At 52.3% G+C, this 16841-nt stretch overlaps 1 protein-coding gene across 2 annotated transcripts; it reads right to left on the bottom strand.

Annotated features, from left to right (window-relative positions):
* Positions 1 to 3263: 3263 nt before the first annotated feature.
* Positions 3264 to 16819, bottom strand: COQ9 (coenzyme Q9). Of its 2 annotated transcripts, none has more exons than XM_029075706.1 (9): positions 16735 to 16819; positions 10796 to 10961; positions 10022 to 10157; positions 9273 to 9415; positions 8065 to 8167; positions 6667 to 6771; positions 5465 to 5620; positions 4848 to 4901; positions 3264 to 3908 (listed from the first exon to the last, which is right to left on the bottom strand). In XM_029075706.1, exons 1-9 carry the CDS (start codon positions 16805 to 16807, stop codon positions 3873 to 3875), a joined length of 972 nt encoding a protein of 323 aa, XP_028931539.1. In that variant the 5' UTR covers positions 16808 to 16819; the 3' UTR covers positions 3264 to 3872. The 2 variants fall into 2 exon arrangements, with proteins under 2 accessions (XP_028931539.1, XP_028931540.1); XM_029075707.1 differs by having other exon boundaries at positions 8083 to 8167.
* Positions 16820 to 16841: the final 22 nt, after the last annotated feature.

Below are 16841 nucleotides of genomic sequence, written 5' to 3'. Positions count from 1 at the left end.
TCCTCCCCCTCCCCCGCCCCTCCCGTGACGTCACACACCACCGAGCCGAGCCGGGCCGGCTAGAGCGTCCCCATGGCCGCCACGGCACCTCCCCCCCCCCTCGCCCCACAGCGCCCCCTGCCCCGGAGGACTGGCCTACGGCGGCAGCGGGCTCAATCGTACTTATTCATTCATTCAATAGTATTTATTGAGCGCTTACTATGTGCCGAGCACTGTACTAAGCGCCTGGGATGAACAAGTCGGCAACAGATAGAGACAGTCCCTGCCGTTTGACGGGCTTACAGTCTAATCGACGGGCTTACAGTCTGTTGGTATTTGTTAAGCGCTTACTAAGTGCAGAGCACTGTTCTAAGCGCTGGGGTTGATACCGGGTCATCAGGTTGTCCCCCGGGAGGCTCCCAGTCTTCATCCCCATTTTCCAGATGAGGGGACTGAGGCCCAGAAAAGTGAAGTGACTTGCCCACAGTCACACAGCTAAGTGGCAGAGCCGGCATTCGAACCCATGACCTCTGGCTCATGTTGGTATTTGTTGGGCGCTTACTATGTTCTAACTGCTGGGGTAGATACAGGGTAATCAGGTGGTCCCATGTGAGGCTCACAGTTAATCCCCATTTGACAGAGGAGGGAACTGAGGCACAGAGAAGTGAAGTGACTTGCCCACAGTCACACAGCTGACAAGTGGCAGAGCTGGGATTCGAACCCATGACCTCTGACTCTGAAGCCCAGGCTCTTTCCACTGAACCCCGCTGCTTATCTATTGAGCACTTACTTATTACTTATTATTACTTTTCATTCATTCAATAGTATTTACTGAGCACTTACTATGTGCAGAGCACCGTACTAAGCGCTTGGAATGAACAAGTCGGCAACAGATAGAGACAGTCCCTGCCCTTTGACGGGCTTACGGTCTAATCTCAGCGTGGCGCAGTGGAAAGAGCACGGGCTTTGGAGTCAGGGCTCATGAGTTCGAATCCCAGCTCTGCCACTTGGCAGCTGTGTGACTGCGGGCAAGTCACTTCACTTCTCTGTGCCTCAGTTCCCTCATCTGTAAAATGGGGATTAAGACTGTGAGCCCCACGTGGGACAACCTGATTCCCCTATGTCTACTCCAGCGCTTAGAACAGTGCTCGGCACATAGTAAGCACTTAACAAATACCAACATTATTATTATTATTATTGTTAATCTGGGGAGACGGACAGACGAGAACAATGGCAATAAATAGAGTCAAGGGGAAGAACATCTCATAAAAACAATGGCAACTAAATAGAATCAAGAATAGAATTACTTATTGAGAGCTTACTGTGTGCACAGCCCTGTACTAAGCATTTGGAAACTACAGTTCAGCAACAGATAGAGACGACCCCTATGCAATGACGGGCTCACAGTCTAGAAGAAGCAGGGTGGCTCAGTGGAAAGAGCCCGGGCTTGGGAGTCAGAGGTCATGGGTTCGAATGCCGGCTCTGCCACTTGTCAGCTGTGGAACTGTGAGCAAGTCACTTCACTTCTCTGGGCCTCAGTGACCTCATCTGTCAAATGGGGATGAAGACTGTGAGCCTCACGTGGGACAACCTGATGACCCTGTATCTCCCCCAGTGCTCTGCACATAGTAAGCGCTTAACAAATACCAACATTATTACTTTGGCAGAAGAGGCTTCAGGACCACAGCTGCCTGTCACCCCCCCCCTCAAAAATCCCAGTGGTTACCTATCAAGCAAATAGTCCTCACTATTGGCTTTAAATCTCTCCATTACCTTGTCCCTTCTTACCTCACCTCCCTTCTTTCCTTTCCCATCCCAGCCCACACACTCCGCTCCTCTGGTGCTAACCTTCTCAACATGCTTCCATCTCACCTGTCTCACCGCCGACCCCCGGCCCACATCCTATCTCTGGCCTGGAACGCCCTCTCGCCTCAAATCCACCAAATAATCACTCCCCCCCCCCCCCCTTAAAAGCTCTACTGAAGGCTCACCTCCTCCAAGAGGCCTTCCCAGACTGGGCCCCCTTCTGCATCACCTCAACTCACTCCCTTTACTCTTCCCCACCCCCCAAAGCACTTATGTATATATTATTTATAATTCTATTTCTTTATATTGATGACTGTTTACTTGTTTTGCTGTCTCTTTCACTCTCCTCCACCCCAGACTGTAAACCCGTTGTGGGCAGAGAGGGTCTCTCTTTATTTGTGAATTGTACTTTCCAAGTGTTTTGCTTTGCACACAATAAGCGCTCAATAAATACGATTGAATGAACGAAGCTGTCTTCATCCCTCATTCTCTGAGGCCACAGTCACACTTTAGGGGGCCGACGGGGGCAGAGGTGGGAAGGAGGCAGGGAGATGGTGAGGAGTAAAAGGGGGGAAAAGGGGAAAAGGAGAAGGGAGAGGAGTGGAGCAGCATCATCTACTACCATGACCACCCAGATGACAGTACGTCGAGGCCCGGTCCAGGCCAGTGGCTTCCGTTTAGTACGGGATCCGTCTGACCGAGGAGCAACGGGAACCCTAGAGCCCGAAGCTTCAGGTGACGGAGCTGCTGTGACGGCGGGTTCCGAGGCCAAGACCCCACTCGGCAAAGCCATGGCAGCTCTTTCCCAATCCCATCCTGTGACCGCCCTCTTTCTTCCCCATTCCAGGGGAGTTGTGTGCTCATGGAAGCTACTCCTCCCGTCAGTTGAAATGCACATACTTCCACTACAATTTTTTTAAGCAATAGCATCCCGGGATGCTTTGGTTTTCCACTATATAAACGTGTTCCCTAAAACCAAAGCGGGTAGTGGGACAGACTTAATTTTAGCCCCGTCCCAGGGAAAATAAGACATAAGGTTTCTCCCCTAGTCCCTCTTTGGGAAATGATTCTTCTCCCATCTCCCTCCCGGTATGTCTCAGGACTTGAGTAACCCAGGGAGGGACAGCTATTTTAGTGCTCCAACTATAAGCCTCCCCAGGGGCAGGGGCTGTGTCTAATTTCCACTCGTGTATTCTTTCCCAGACCTTAGCCTGGATCTACCAATTGCTTGCTGTGTGACCTTGGACAAATCACTTAACTTCTCTGCGTGTGAGTTTCTTCAACTGTACGATGGGGATATCTGTTCTCCCTCCTATTTAGACTATGAGCCCCATGCAGGACAGGGACTGTGTCTGACCTAATTCGTATCCACCCCAGCGCTTAGAACAGGGTTTGACACATAGTAAGCGCTTAACAACTACCATAAAAATAAATATTACTACTACTGTCCTGTGCCTATTAGCCAAGATAACAGAGAATCACTTCAAATGGGAATCTTTATTATCATTTTTACATAATCTCAATACAGAAACTTCCAAATCTGGGTGGACTCGATAAGAATAACGACTGCACGGCCCAAAATCATACGCGTGGGTCGGATGGGCAAAGCTGCTATCTGGAAAACTCCCTGTAAACCCAGGGTTTCCGCTGGCTCAGGTGGTATCAAAAATGGAAGGAGAGAGAATCAGGGTGATGGGCGAAATCTCACGGTGGCATCACCACAAAAGGATTCTACAGCGTGGCCTTCGGGGGGGGACAATGATGGCTATCACTAGCACTGGGTTGCGATTATATCTCCATCACCGATTTATAGGCCCCCGAAAGTGCTTCAGGATATGATCTGCCTGCCCCTGAGGTGAATGAACAATTAAATGGGAGGGTAATCAAAGGCATTGGGAAGCCTTGGCTTGGACAGTCTATTCAAATTCTAATTAGCCAACACTGTAGTCACAATGCGAGGTTTGGCTTGGCCACAAAGTCAGAGAGCATCAGTGGCCCTTGGATGCTTCAATCGAGTGTCCACGGTAATCCCAGACAACTAACTCCTTCACTTTTCTTTCACGGCGCAGTGAACTCCTTCTCTCTCCTCATCGGCGCTGATTCAGGCCCGTCAGGTTCTTGAGCTGGTGCAAAGGAGACGGAAACAGACGCGTGGCAACGTGAGAGCCCTGTCGTGGACTGTGAGATGTGCTCATGGGAAGGGAGATACTAGTCAGACTGCCCTGAGATTGTCCACACAAATGTAACTGTCGTTCCAGTTCGATGGTGACTTGAATTGGTGGGCTATAAAGACCGATGATGTATAACCCCCAGAGCCTTCCCTCCGGGCTGATTTTAAAACCGACCTTTTCCCTTCCACGTGACCATTTGCTATTTGTCAGATTGGTGCCATTTCCCCTTGCCTCTCTGACTGTGGCAGCGTGTGACCAGAAATTCGCAGCCATGGACGCTGAGGTTTTCATCAACGTTCATGTTGTCATTTGGCAAAGGGAGGAGTGAAGGAAAAGGTGAACATGGGCCAGGGAGAACGAAGAACTGAACCCCTGACCATCTGTTTTCCTCCAGGTCAGGTTCAGAGCCACTTATAGCATCTGAGCCAAGGATGGGCAAGCCTAATGAGCTGAAGAACCACTGAGATGTAACGTGAATCAGAGTCGCCGATCAAGACGGTTCTTTCAACGGGATCGGTGAACGGGGGAGCGGGCGAGAGGAGAGGCGAAAGACCGAACTATAAAATAAATGTGTCTGTGCCACCCGGAGAGTTGGGAGCCACATGTGGCTCACCGGCCACAGTTTGGCCACCCCTGCTCTCGGCTCATGAAAGGAAGCTGCGGTTTGGAAAAGACCACCGACCACTCAAAAGGCGAGAGCGCTCCACGTGAGCCCTGGATGGGCGGGGAGGGACCCCGGCACCTGCCTCGGAGGAACACTGAGAAAGGGGGGAGATCAGGAAGACCTTGAGTCAGGGAGAGACACCGAAACGGGCTAAGAACAACCCGCCAGGATAACTGAGAGTCGGACCGTAACCGATCCCACAGGCTGAAGCTCCCGGGGATACTCACGGTCACGGCTGCTCCCATCATTCCCTGGACAAGGGCCTCCCCGGTGGACTTGACCTGTGAAAGCCAAGGAGAAGAGGAGCTGAGCTGGGCCAGCCTCAGTCTAGCTCGGGCAGAAGAATCGAGCAGGTGTAAAGGAGCCCAGCTTGGTGGGGTCTACAGCCATCTCTAGGCAGCTTCTCTCTTCAAGTGGACTCTCCGTATGGAGAAACGGCAATGGCCAAGTGGGTAGAGCATGGGCCTGGGAGTCAGAAGGACCTGGGTTCGAATCCCAGCTCCGCCATTTGTCTGCTGTGTGACCCTGGGCAAGTCACTTAAACTCCTCTGTTCCTCGGTTACCTCATCTGCAAAATGGAGATTAAGACTGTGAGCCCCATGTGGGACGGGGACCGTGTCTAACCTATCGCATCTACTTCAGCACTTAGAATAGTGCCTGGCACACAGTAAGCGGTTAACAAATACCATAAAAAGAAAAAATAGCGGCCACCTCCCAGAACGGAGTCCTGGCCCCTCAGGACCAGAGGGAGGTCAAGGTCTTCCAGCACCGTGGTTCTCTGGGTCCACGTTTCCCTCCCTGCTGCCCCCAGGGCCGTTTCCGAAAGGCCAGGGCCAAGGTGTACCTGTTGGACTGTGTGACCCATGGCCATCGCATCGCCGATCCGGTTTTCCAAGAATCGCCAGGTCTCCTCGAAGTCGGGGGACGTGTCCTGCATCATGACCAGCTCGGTCGTGTTGTAGATGCCGGCCAGCACCGCTCGGCGGGTGTACCAGTTAACCTACACGGGTTCAAAGCCGGGAGATGATCACGGCCGGGATGGATCCCGGGACCTGACCGAGCCCTGGTCCTCCTGCTTCACGGGCAGACAGACTAAGCCTGGCCAGCAAATAGGGAAGTTGGAGGATCCCAACTCAGACATCCTCAGCAACTTTCTGACTCGGGGAGGAGGGGCCCGTCCCTGCGTGCCCATCTCCAAACTACTGTCTCAGCTGCTTGGTGTTTTATTCCTTTAATTTCTTTTGATTTCCAATTTCATTTTCCTACCGACGCGGTTGGTGGCATAGTCCCACTTGAGGAGGGGGCGGGGACAGTTTATTAAAGCAGTTTGTTATGACCACGGTGGGAGCCTCTTCCCCCACCTCCCGGGCCTGGATTCCATGGCACACCATCATTTATTAATTGCTTTTACGATGGTATAAGTAACTCCTTTTTATTTCCTGCCAGAAAGACGGTGACTTTAACGAGGCTAACGCTTTGCTGGGGGCCGCCTTAAAGGGGCTTGGCGATCCCTCAGCGGAGGATGTGGAGGCGGGCCGGGGGAAGAGGAGTTCTTTTTAAAGCGCCGGGAGTCTCTCCGGGGTTCTTTTTTGGCAGTGGAGCTAATGAAGTCAATGGCGATAAAGAAAAACAGTCAGGTTCTACCGCAGAATCTGAATCTCGGGAGGCCGAGGAGAACGTGGTCCTACGGAGGCGGTCTGCCGAATCAGGACCTTCGGAGCCCTGATTCGGTCTGCTGATATGGGGGACCGACAAAGTGGGCGGAGAGGAGGCCGGGCCGAGAATTAAAACTTGCTGGTGCCCAGAATACCCTTAAGCAAGCCCGGGCCCCTCTGGGCCTCAGTTTCCCCCTTCCCTAACAGGAGAATGGCCCCGCCTGTCCTATGCAAAAATCGATTCTAGTCAAGTGTTCTGGGCACTTGCAGAAGCTTCTATTCTTAGCCTCAGGGCAGAGATTTCCAAGTGTCCAGTGGCTGTCCCGGGGTCAGTGCTCAAAGCCGGGGGGGTGGAGTCGGGGGAGGCAGGGGCCTGGTTGCTGACACTTACATCAGTGGACTGATCTCCGGCATAGTGCCACATATCATCCACCATGCTGGTTAGGAGGTTCAGGCTGGCTGGGATGTTTGGAGGGAGCAGGAGGATGCTGAGGGCCTGAGGTGAGAACAGAAGGAGACAAACACCATTACTGGATTAGGATTGCCATTTTGTTACTCTTAGACGAAAGGATTATGCAGCAACTGAATTTGGGGGGGCTTTTTGTCTCCCATTCACTGCTATTTTCTCCACTTGTTCTCTTAAACCACTACCTAGCAACCTAGGGGTGACCTAAGTGACTGTCCAGTGCAGGACAAACCGCGAATCCACGGCCTCAGAGAAGCAGCAAAAGGGAGAGTCGTCGTTGGTCTCTCCAAGAGCTGCACCAAGGACTATCCCTTGGCCTTTGGATGCCTCATCCGTAAGGCGAGAGCCTCCTCAGACAGACAGGAAGGCCTCAATACCACTGCCAGCCCTCAAACCTACTGCCCGCTACAACAACGAGAGTGGATTTATCACCGTGAATGACCTGCTGCAGGTTTGAAGCTTCGGGACCTAGGAGAGCCACCAGAGCCCAGGTGGAGCCCAACAACATGACGGAAGGGGACAAGACAGTAATGAGCTCAATTCACTCTTTGAAGAGCATGTTCATTTCTGAGGAGAGGACAAAGGTGTTTTAACCTTGCAGCCAGTGGCTAGTTCTGTTACTCTCAGAGAGCATAAACACTGCCCACTCCAAACCCAGGGGAGAAGAGGGTTCGGTAATAATAATGATGATTATGGTGCCTGCTAAGTGCTTACTATATGCCAAGCACTGTTCTGAGCACTGAAGTAGTATCATCTGACCTCCACAGGAGGTAATTCAATCAATCACTGGCAGTTGAGTGCTTACCGTGTGCACAGCACTGTTTGAAGCAGGGGTCATTTTCCTAGAGGCCCTACCCGGGCTGACTTTTCCGCAAATTGCCTGCAGGCCCCTCTTGAATCACAGAGTGCGGAGGTGGATGTTATGGAAACGGTCCCCATGCTGGGAATTCTGTCCCGGAGACAGCTGCCTGCCCCAAACCCGGGTCTTCCACCCCCTAGGCCTCCCTTCCTGCTGTTTCCTCTGGCTGACCACGATTAAATTCACACCCGGTATTTCTTGCAAGGCTCCGGCCTTCCCCTACCCTAGCTCAGGACACAAGCTAATGCCTGAAGCTGTTCTCATGCTTACATCCCTATTTAGCCCTGGGGGAAGAGAGAGCAAGGGAGGGACCTTGGACCGCGTGAGCCCCCTGGAATCAGCAGGCCTGGGTTTCACACATTAACTGGGGCTCGCCTCACTGACTTAATTTTGGGAAAATCCTTGCGCTCCAAGACGATTCGTGTTATTTGCCGGGCCACTACAAATAGGATCTATCGGCGGACCGGATGTGGACGTGGTACCCGAGGCCAGTGTTCGATGTACGGGATCAGCATTCTCAGTCTGGTTTCCACCACGTCCCTCAGGAACTCGTCTGTCTTCATCTTTCTGGAAGAGGGAAGAGAAAACCTTGGATCTTATGAACGCAGAGCCTGTCTGAAGCTATGCTGATCCGCCCAGTCACAGGGTAGGAGTGGCTCAATCCAAATATAATTATGGCCTGGTAGAAGGGGCCAACAGCTGGATCCTGAGGTTACCCATCTCAGGACAGGCTACCCGGTGGCTGGCCCTAAACAAAAGATGTCTCGTGAAAAGTCTTAATCCCGGCTCAGCCACTTGTTTGCGGTGGGCCTTTGGGGCGAGTCACTTCGCTTTCTCTGTGCCTCAGTTCCCTCTTTTGTGAAATGGGGATGACGACTGTGAATCCCATGTGGGACGTGGACTGATGTGTCCAGTTAGCCTGTATCTACCCCAGAGTTTAGTACAATGCCTGGCACATAGTAAGTTCTCAGCCAATATGATTACAAAAAAAAAAAGAACTATCCCCTACAGGCAGCAACTTGGGTTACCCAAGCTTTGGGTGGCTTAGGCGTGGGCATCAGAAATGAGGGAGGTTTCATCACACCTCTTCAGGCACTACCTACTCGCTGGCCCCTTCCCAACCCACCCAGGGGTCAGCCAGTTACATTCCTGCACCTCCTTTCCCCACCGCCCTCCGAAGACATTTTGAGGGGCACTGTACGAAGGGGGGCATGCTGTCTTAGGCTGTAAGCTCACTGTGGGCAGGGGGGTCTGTTATATTCTACTCTCCCAGGCGCTTAGTACGGTGCTTTGCACGCAGTGAGAGCTCAATAAATATGACTGAGTGCTGTGAGACACTCTCTTGGTACAAAAATTCCGCATCCTGCGGGCACGCAGACTCTTATTAATTCTGATATGGGTGATTACGCTCATCGTCAGTCATCGTCACCATCAATGGTATTTACTGAGCACTTACTATGTGTGCAACACTGTACGAAGCGTTTGGCAAAGTACAATACAGAGTTGGTAGACACGCTCCCTGCCCACAAAGGGTTCCGGTCTAGAGGGGAGACAGATAATTATGTAAATGAATACTTCTCTGTTGAACTCCCCCGCCTCCCCCGATGGGCTGGGAAACCGAGGCCCCGCCACGCCTGCTCCTTGGACTGTCGCCATCCGATCGTCTACTCACTCGGCTTGGCCCAGCTGGACCAGCTTGTGCTTTTCCTCCATCAGTTGGGTGAGTTGGGAGTTGCACTGGGACACGAAGTGCAGGATCAATTCACTTCCGTCAGTCCCAAATACGCCAGCTGCTGCACTAGAGAGGCCCAGGGACTGTAACAGAGCGGGGCGAGAGAGAGAAAGAGATGGAGAGAAAGTGGGAAGACTCAGAGGCAGGGAGAGAAGGCTTTTGGGAGGAGAGGGGAAGATTCCAGATGGATTCTTACTGTTGAAAGTGGATTCTTACCGCTTTCAACAGTCCAGAGAAAAGAGTTCCCAAAATCCACCCAAGTTGTCATTTACCAAGAAACCTGGTGTCATGACTGAAAGTCCCATTTTCTTTCTGTCTGCTCATGAGAAGCAGCGTGGCCTAGTGGATAGTGCATGGGCCTGGGAGACAGACGACCTGGGTTCCAATCCCGACTGCCACTTGTCTGTTATGTGGACCAGTCTCTTCACTTCTCCAGGCCTCAGTTTCCTCACCAGTAAAATGAGGATTAAATACCTGTTCTCCTTCCTATTTATTCTGTGAGTCCCAGGTAAGAGAGGGACTGTAACCCCTCTGCTTAACTTGCACCTACCCTAGAGCTTAAAACAGTGCTTGACACCTAGAAAGCACTAAACAAATTCCATTATTAGCATTATTATTAATATTATTATCTCCTTGCTGCTTTCCAGGCTGTTTACGCAGCTCACCCCAATCTTTCTCTGTTAACATACCTGAGCCCCTTCGGCAATGGCTTCTGCCGTCCAGCCGTGAGCGGGCACAAACTCCAAGGCCGCCGTTAGGATCCGATGCTGCAGCTGCTCCTCACTCTCGTGGTCCTCCTCCTCTTCTCCACCTTGATCTGTGTACCTGAAACCGAGAACCGGCAAAACAAGGCCGCGAAGGACAAAGTGAGTCTGATTTGGGTCGCAGGGGTCGAGTGAAAAAAGTTGAGCAAGGGGTAGCTTTTTTTCGGCCCCATCTGCTCACCAGCCCCCCGGTTCCTCTCAAAACCTGGGTCTTTTCATCACCGGATTGCGCACAGCACACGTTCTCTTTTCCACCTGCGCTGAGGTTCTATATGTCTTGGCAACATCGAGATCCGCAAAAAGACCTCAATCCCTCTAACCTGCATCACCAACCACAGAGTTAAGCCAAAGGACTGTGGGGTTACGTGAGCCAATAAAAGTGGCTTGAGCAAGACAAATCGTGTACCTGATGCGGACATCTCAGGAAAAAAAAAAAGCCAAAGGCACCTCCCAGAAATGATTTAGCAGTACCATCGGCAAAAAAGAATCTCCAAGACGGTGCCGGCCTAAGGTATTTTGGCACACTGGGCAAATTTGCACAAATTGTTCCCTTCCAATTAGTCAACACATGCGCAAACTCGAACCCAGATTTATAGTTGAGATTCTGTACGATTTTGTGGGCACCCGGTTCGCCCGGAACCTGGGCCGGCTCTGTCTGCCCAGAGACGGCAACTAGAACCAAAGTGAAAGAGGCCATACCTGGGACGAGAGCGTGGGGACCCCGGATCGGAGTCTTCCGTTGCCTGCGACTCATACGATTGCTGAGCAGAAGAAGGGGGGGGATGATATTTCTGTTCATCTGAGGCCCTTAACTGCGCTGAAGCCTGAAAGGCACGTGATGCTACAGGCAACTGACACCAGGCCACTGAAATGGAAACCACAATGATCAGTTCTTCAGAACTAAGGACGTTTGAGAGCCCTCCAAATCATTCTGAGCGCCATCGGTGCCATGGGTCCCCGCTTGTCAGCTGTGTGACTTTGGGCAAGTCACTTAACTTCTCTGGGCCTCAGTTACCTCATCTGGAAAATGGGGATGAAGACCGTGAGCCTCACGTGGGACAACGTGATTGCCCTGTGTCTACCCCAGCGCTTAGAACAGTGCTCTGCACATAGTAAGCGCTTAACAAATACCAACATTATTATGGGTCCAAATCTAAACTCATCCAAAAATCAGCTCCGCTCACTCTACTTAAGATATACGGTTCTAGTTCCGGCATAACATGATCAGCGTCCTCATTAACCTGCTGTATCCCAGAAAGAGATCAAAATCTCCCCGAGTCTAAGAATCTATAAAATATTTTACGTACCGAGAGACTACCGGAAGGTGATTGGTTCAGTGACAAATATTACCTAAAAAGGTTGGTGGGGCGGGGCGGGAGAAGAGAATCATTTTGGCATCTCATTTTTTTCTGGGAAATCCATCAATGGAATTTATCGAGTGCTTACTGTGTCCACTACATTAGGCCTTTAGCACTGTACTATATCTTCTTAGTTGCGGCCACTGTGCGTGAAAAACGGCCAGCCCACACCCACAGTGAGTCGGAATTTAAAAGTCTCACAGAGAGGCTCCCCTCTGCCATCCCAAGGCTTCGGGGTGAGAGCCAGGCTGGCAAGACAGGACGTGGGTTCAAATACTGGCTCCCTTGTCTGCTGTGAGACCTTGGGCAAGTCGCTTTAGGGAAGCGGCGTGGCTCAGTGGAAAGAGCCCGGGCTTGGGAGTCAGAGGTCATGGGTTCGAATCCCAGCTCTGCCCCTTGTCAGCTGTGTGACTGTGGGCAAGTCACTTCACTTCTCTGGGCCTCAGTTCCCTCATCTGTAAAATGGGGATTAACTGTGAGCCTCATGTGGGACGACCTGATTACCCTGTATCTCCCCCAGCGCTTAGAACAGTGCTCTGCACATAGTAAGCGCTTAACAAATACCAACATTATTATTATGTGGGACAACCTGATTACCCTGTATCTCCCCCAGCGCTTAGAACAGTGCTCTGCACATAGTAAGCGCTTAACAAACACCAACATTATTATTATTATGTGGGATAGGGACTGATTACCTCGAATCTACCTGAGCGCTTAGAACAGTGCACGGCACATAGTAAGAGCTTAAATACTATTATTATCAGTAGGCCCAGCTCAGGGGAGGTGGGCTTGCCCTGGTTGAAGCGCTTAAAGCCCGGCAAGGGGCTGGCAACTAGGGACCCCTTCACCCGAGCAGGGTGGGCTTGGGATTCCTCTTGCGAACAGCCTTCGGTGTGCTCAGCTCCTTCCCGCTCGGAGGGATCCAGCCCCATCTCCGACGTCTTTGCTGTCAAAAGCTCACCTCCTCCAGGAGGCCTTCCCAGACTGAGCCCCCCTTTCCCCCTGCTCCTCCTTCCCTCCCCACTCCTCCTCCCGCCCTCTGCCCTTCCCCCTTCCCCTCAGCACTGTGTATATCTGTATATATTATTTATTACTCTATCTATTTTAATGATGTGTATATAATGTTGGTATTTGTTAAGCACTACGTACAGAGTACTGTTCTAAGCGCTGGGGTAGATACGGGGTGATCAGGCTGTCCCACGTGAGGCTCACAGTTAATCCCCATTTTACAGAAGAGATAACTGAGGCCCAGAGAAGTGACTTGCCCACAGTCACACAGCTGCCAAGAGGCAGAGCCGGGATTCGAACCCATGATCTCTGACTCCCAAGCCCGCGCTCTTTCCACAGAGCCACGCTGCTTTATCTTGACGATGTCTATGCCAGACTACTTGTTTCGTTCTGTTTTGCTTTGCTGTCTGTCTCCCCCGTCTAGACTGTGACCCCGTTATCGGGCAGAGATTGTCTCTTATCTGTTGCCGAATTGTACATTCTAAGCGCTTAGTACAGTGCTCTGCACATAGTAAGCACTCAATAAATACGACTGAATGAATGAGTGCCTCACTTACCTCATCTGCAAAATGGAGATTAAGACTATGAGCCCCATGAGGGACAGGGATTGGGTCCAACCCGATTAACATGTATGTAACCCAGTGCTTAGAACTTAGTAAATGCTTAAGAAATATCATAATTATTAGTTATCCCAAGTGCTTAGTACAGTGCTCTGCACAAAGTAAGCGCTCAATAAATACGACTGAATGAATGAATGCCTCACTTACCTCATCTGCAAAATGGAGATTACGACTATGAGCCCCATGAGGGACAGGGATTGGGTCCAACCCGATTAACTTGTATGTAACCCGGTGCTTAGAACTTAGTAAGCGCTTCAGAAATATCATAATTTAATTATTAGTTATCCCAAGTGCTTAGTACAGTGCTCTGCACATAGTAAGCGCTCAATAAATACGACTGAATGAATGAGTGCCTCACTTACCTCATCTGCAAAATGGAGATTACGACTACGAGCCCCATGAGGGACAGGAACTGGGTCCAACCCGATTAACTTGTATGTAACCCGGTGCTTAGAACTTAGTAAGCGCTTAAGAAATATCATAATTTAATTATTAATTATCCCAAGTGCTTAGTACAGTGCTTTGTACATAGTAAGAGCTCAATGAATTTGATTGATTTGGGAAACTGGGACTCAATTCCTGAATGAATGAAGGAGGTAGGAGAGTAACCTCGGGTCCGGCGCTCGTCCCGCCTAACACCCAGCAGCAGGTAGCGGCACGGCCTAGTGGCTAGAGCCCGGGCCTGGGAGCCATAAGGTCATGGGTTCTAATCCCGGCTCTGCCACTTGCCAGCTGGGTGACTTAGGGTGAGTCACTTCACTTCTCTGGGCCTCGGTTCCCTCATCTGTCGAATGGGGATGAAGACTGGGAGCCCCACGTGGGACCACCTGATCACTTTGTGTCCTCTCCAGCGCTTAGAACAGTGCTCGGCACATAGTAAGCGCTTAACAAATACCAACATTATTATTAAAAGGGGAGGTGGAGGTGATGAGCCCTTAGTGGGACAGGGACTGGGTCCAACCCGATTTGCTGGCATTCCCCCGGCCTCAGCACTTAGGGCAGGGTCTGGCACACAGTATTATCTCATCTGTACAGAAGCAGCGTGGCTTAGTGGAAAGAGCCCGGGCTTGGGAGTCAGAGGTGGTGGGTTCTAATCCCGGCTCCGCCACTTGTCTGTTGGGTGGCCTTGGACAAGTCACTTCGCTTCTCTGGGCCTCAGTGACCTCATCTGTAAAACGGGGATTAAGACTGTGAGCCTCACGTGGGACAACCTGATGACCCTGTATCTCCCCCAGCGCTCAGAACAGCGCTCAGCACATAGGAAGCGCTTAACCAATACCAACATTATTATGAGAAGCAGCGTGGCTCAGTGGAAAGAGAACAGGCTTTGGAGTCAGGGGTCATGGGTTCGAATCCCAGCTCGGCCACTTGTCAGCTGTGTGACTGTGGGCAGGTCACTTAACTTCTCTGCGCCTCAGTTACCTCATCTGTAAAACGGGGATTAAGACTGTGAGCCCCACGTGGGACAACCTGATTCCCGTGTCTACCCCAGCGCTGAGAACAGTGCTCTGCACATAGTAAGCGCTTAACAAATACCAACATTATTATTATCATCTGTCAAATGGGGGTGAAGACTGGGAGCCCCACGTGGGCCCACCTGATGACCCTGGATCTCCCCCTGCGCTCAGAACAGCGCTCAGCACATAGGAAGCGCTTAACCAATACCAACATTATTATCTCATCTGTAGAGAAGCAGCGTGGCTTAGTGGAAAGAGCCCGGGCTTGGGAGTCAGAGGTGGTGGATTCTCGGCTCCACCACTTGTCTGCTGGGTGACCTTGGGCAAGTCACATCTCTCTGGGCCTCAGTGACCTCAACTGTCAAATGGGGATGAAGCCTGGGAGCCCCACGTGGGACCACCTGATGACCCTGGATCTCCCCCAGCGCTTAGAACAGTGCTCTGCACAGAGTCAGCGCTTAACAAATACCAACATTATTATTATCATCTGTCAAATGGGGGTGAAAACTGGGAGCCCCACATGGGACCACCTGATGACCCTGGATCTCCCCCAGCGCTCAGAACAGTGCTCTGCACATAGTAAGCGCTTAACCAATCCCAACATTATTAAGCAGCGTGGTTCAGTGGAAAGAGCCCGGTCTTGGGAGTCAGAGGTCATGAGTTCGACTCCCGGCTCTGCCACTTGTCAGCTCTGGGACTGTGGGCAAGTCAGGAGTCAGAGGTCAAGGGTTCTAATCCCGGCTCCGCCACTTGTCAGCTGTGTGACTTTGGGCAAGTCACTTCACTTCTCTGGGCCTCAGTAACCTCATCTGTAAAATGGGGATGAAGACTGGGAGCCTCACGTGGGACCACCCGATGACCCAGGATCTCCCCCAGTGCTCTGCACGTAGTAAGCGCTTAACCAATCCCAACATTATTAGGCAGCGTGGCTCAGTGGAAAGAGCCGGGCTTGGGGGTCAGAGGTCATGAGTTCGACTCCCGGCTCTGCCCCTTGTCAGCTGTGGGACTGTGGGCCAGTCAGTTCACTGGACCTCAGTGACCTCATCTGGAAAATGGGGATTAACTGGGGGCCTCATGGGAGACAACCTGATGACCCTGGATTTCCCCCAGCGCTCAGAACAGTGCTCTGCACATAGTAAGCGCTTAACCAATCCCAACATTATTAAGCAGCGTGGTTCAGTGGAAAGAGCCCGGTCTTGGGAGTCAGAGGTCATGAGTTCGACTCCCGGCTCTGCCACTTGTCAGCTCTGGGACTGTGGGCAAGTCAGGAGTCAGAGGTCAAGGGTTCTAATCCCGGCTCCGCCACTTGTCAGCTGTGTGACTTTGGGCAAGTCACTTCACTTCTCTGGGCCTCAGTGACCTCATCTGTCAAATGGGGATGAAGACTGGGAGCCTCACGTGGGACCACCCGATGACCCTGAGTCTCCCCCAGTGCTCTGCACAAAGTAAGCGCTTAACCAATCCCAACATTATTAGGCAGCGTGGCTCAGTGGAAAGAGCCGGGCTTGGGGGTCAGAGGTCATGAGTTCGACTCCCGGCTCTGCCCCTTGTCAGCTGTGGGACTGTGGGCCAGTCAGTTCACTGGGCCTCAGTGACCTCATCTGGAAAATGGGGATGAACTGGGAGCCTCATGGGAGACGAAACCTGATGACCCTGGATCTCCCCCAGTGCTTAGAACAGCGCTCCGCACAGAGTAAGCGCTACACCAATCCCAACGTTATGCCATTATTAGGAGTGGTCGGGGCCTAACTGGTCCCACAGTGGCTACAGGTCATGAGTTCGATTCCCGGCTCTGCCCCTTGTCAGCTGTGGGACTGGGGGCAAGTCACTTCACTGGGCCTCAGTGACCTCATCTGGAAAACGGGGATTCACTGGGGAGCCTCACGAGGGGCGACCTGATGCCCCTGGATCTCCCCCAGCGCTTAGACCAGTGCTCTGCACCTAGTAGGCGCTCAACAAATACCAACATTATGATTATGATTACCCTTGCTCGGAACCGGAAGTAGGCCTTGGGCCTCGTGCAAGGCCCTCGTGCCCTGGGAGGCCCAAGGCCGGGCACGCCGGGCCTCGCCGCCCTTCACCTCACCTTGCGACGCCCCCTCGCCCCCCGGGGTCCCCCGACCCCCCGACCCCCCCCCCCGGGGCGGGTCCCCCTCCCCCCCCCCGAGGCGGCCCGGCCCCCTTCGCCCCCTGACCGGCTCGGCCCCTCAGCGGCAGCAGCCTCCAGCCCGCCCTGCGCAGGGACGCCGCCGCCGCCGCCGCCGCCATCTTGGAAGCGGGCAGCGCCAGGACGCGTGACGTC

Source organism: Ornithorhynchus anatinus, chromosome 11 (assembly GCF_004115215.2).
Source record: "Ornithorhynchus anatinus isolate Pmale09 chromosome 11, mOrnAna1.pri.v4, whole genome shotgun sequence".
NCBI classification, from domain to species: domain Eukaryota; kingdom Metazoa; phylum Chordata; class Mammalia; order Monotremata; family Ornithorhynchidae; genus Ornithorhynchus; species Ornithorhynchus anatinus.
Note: the sequence above shows the minus strand (reverse complement) of the source record. Positions and strands in the feature narration are given on the sequence as shown.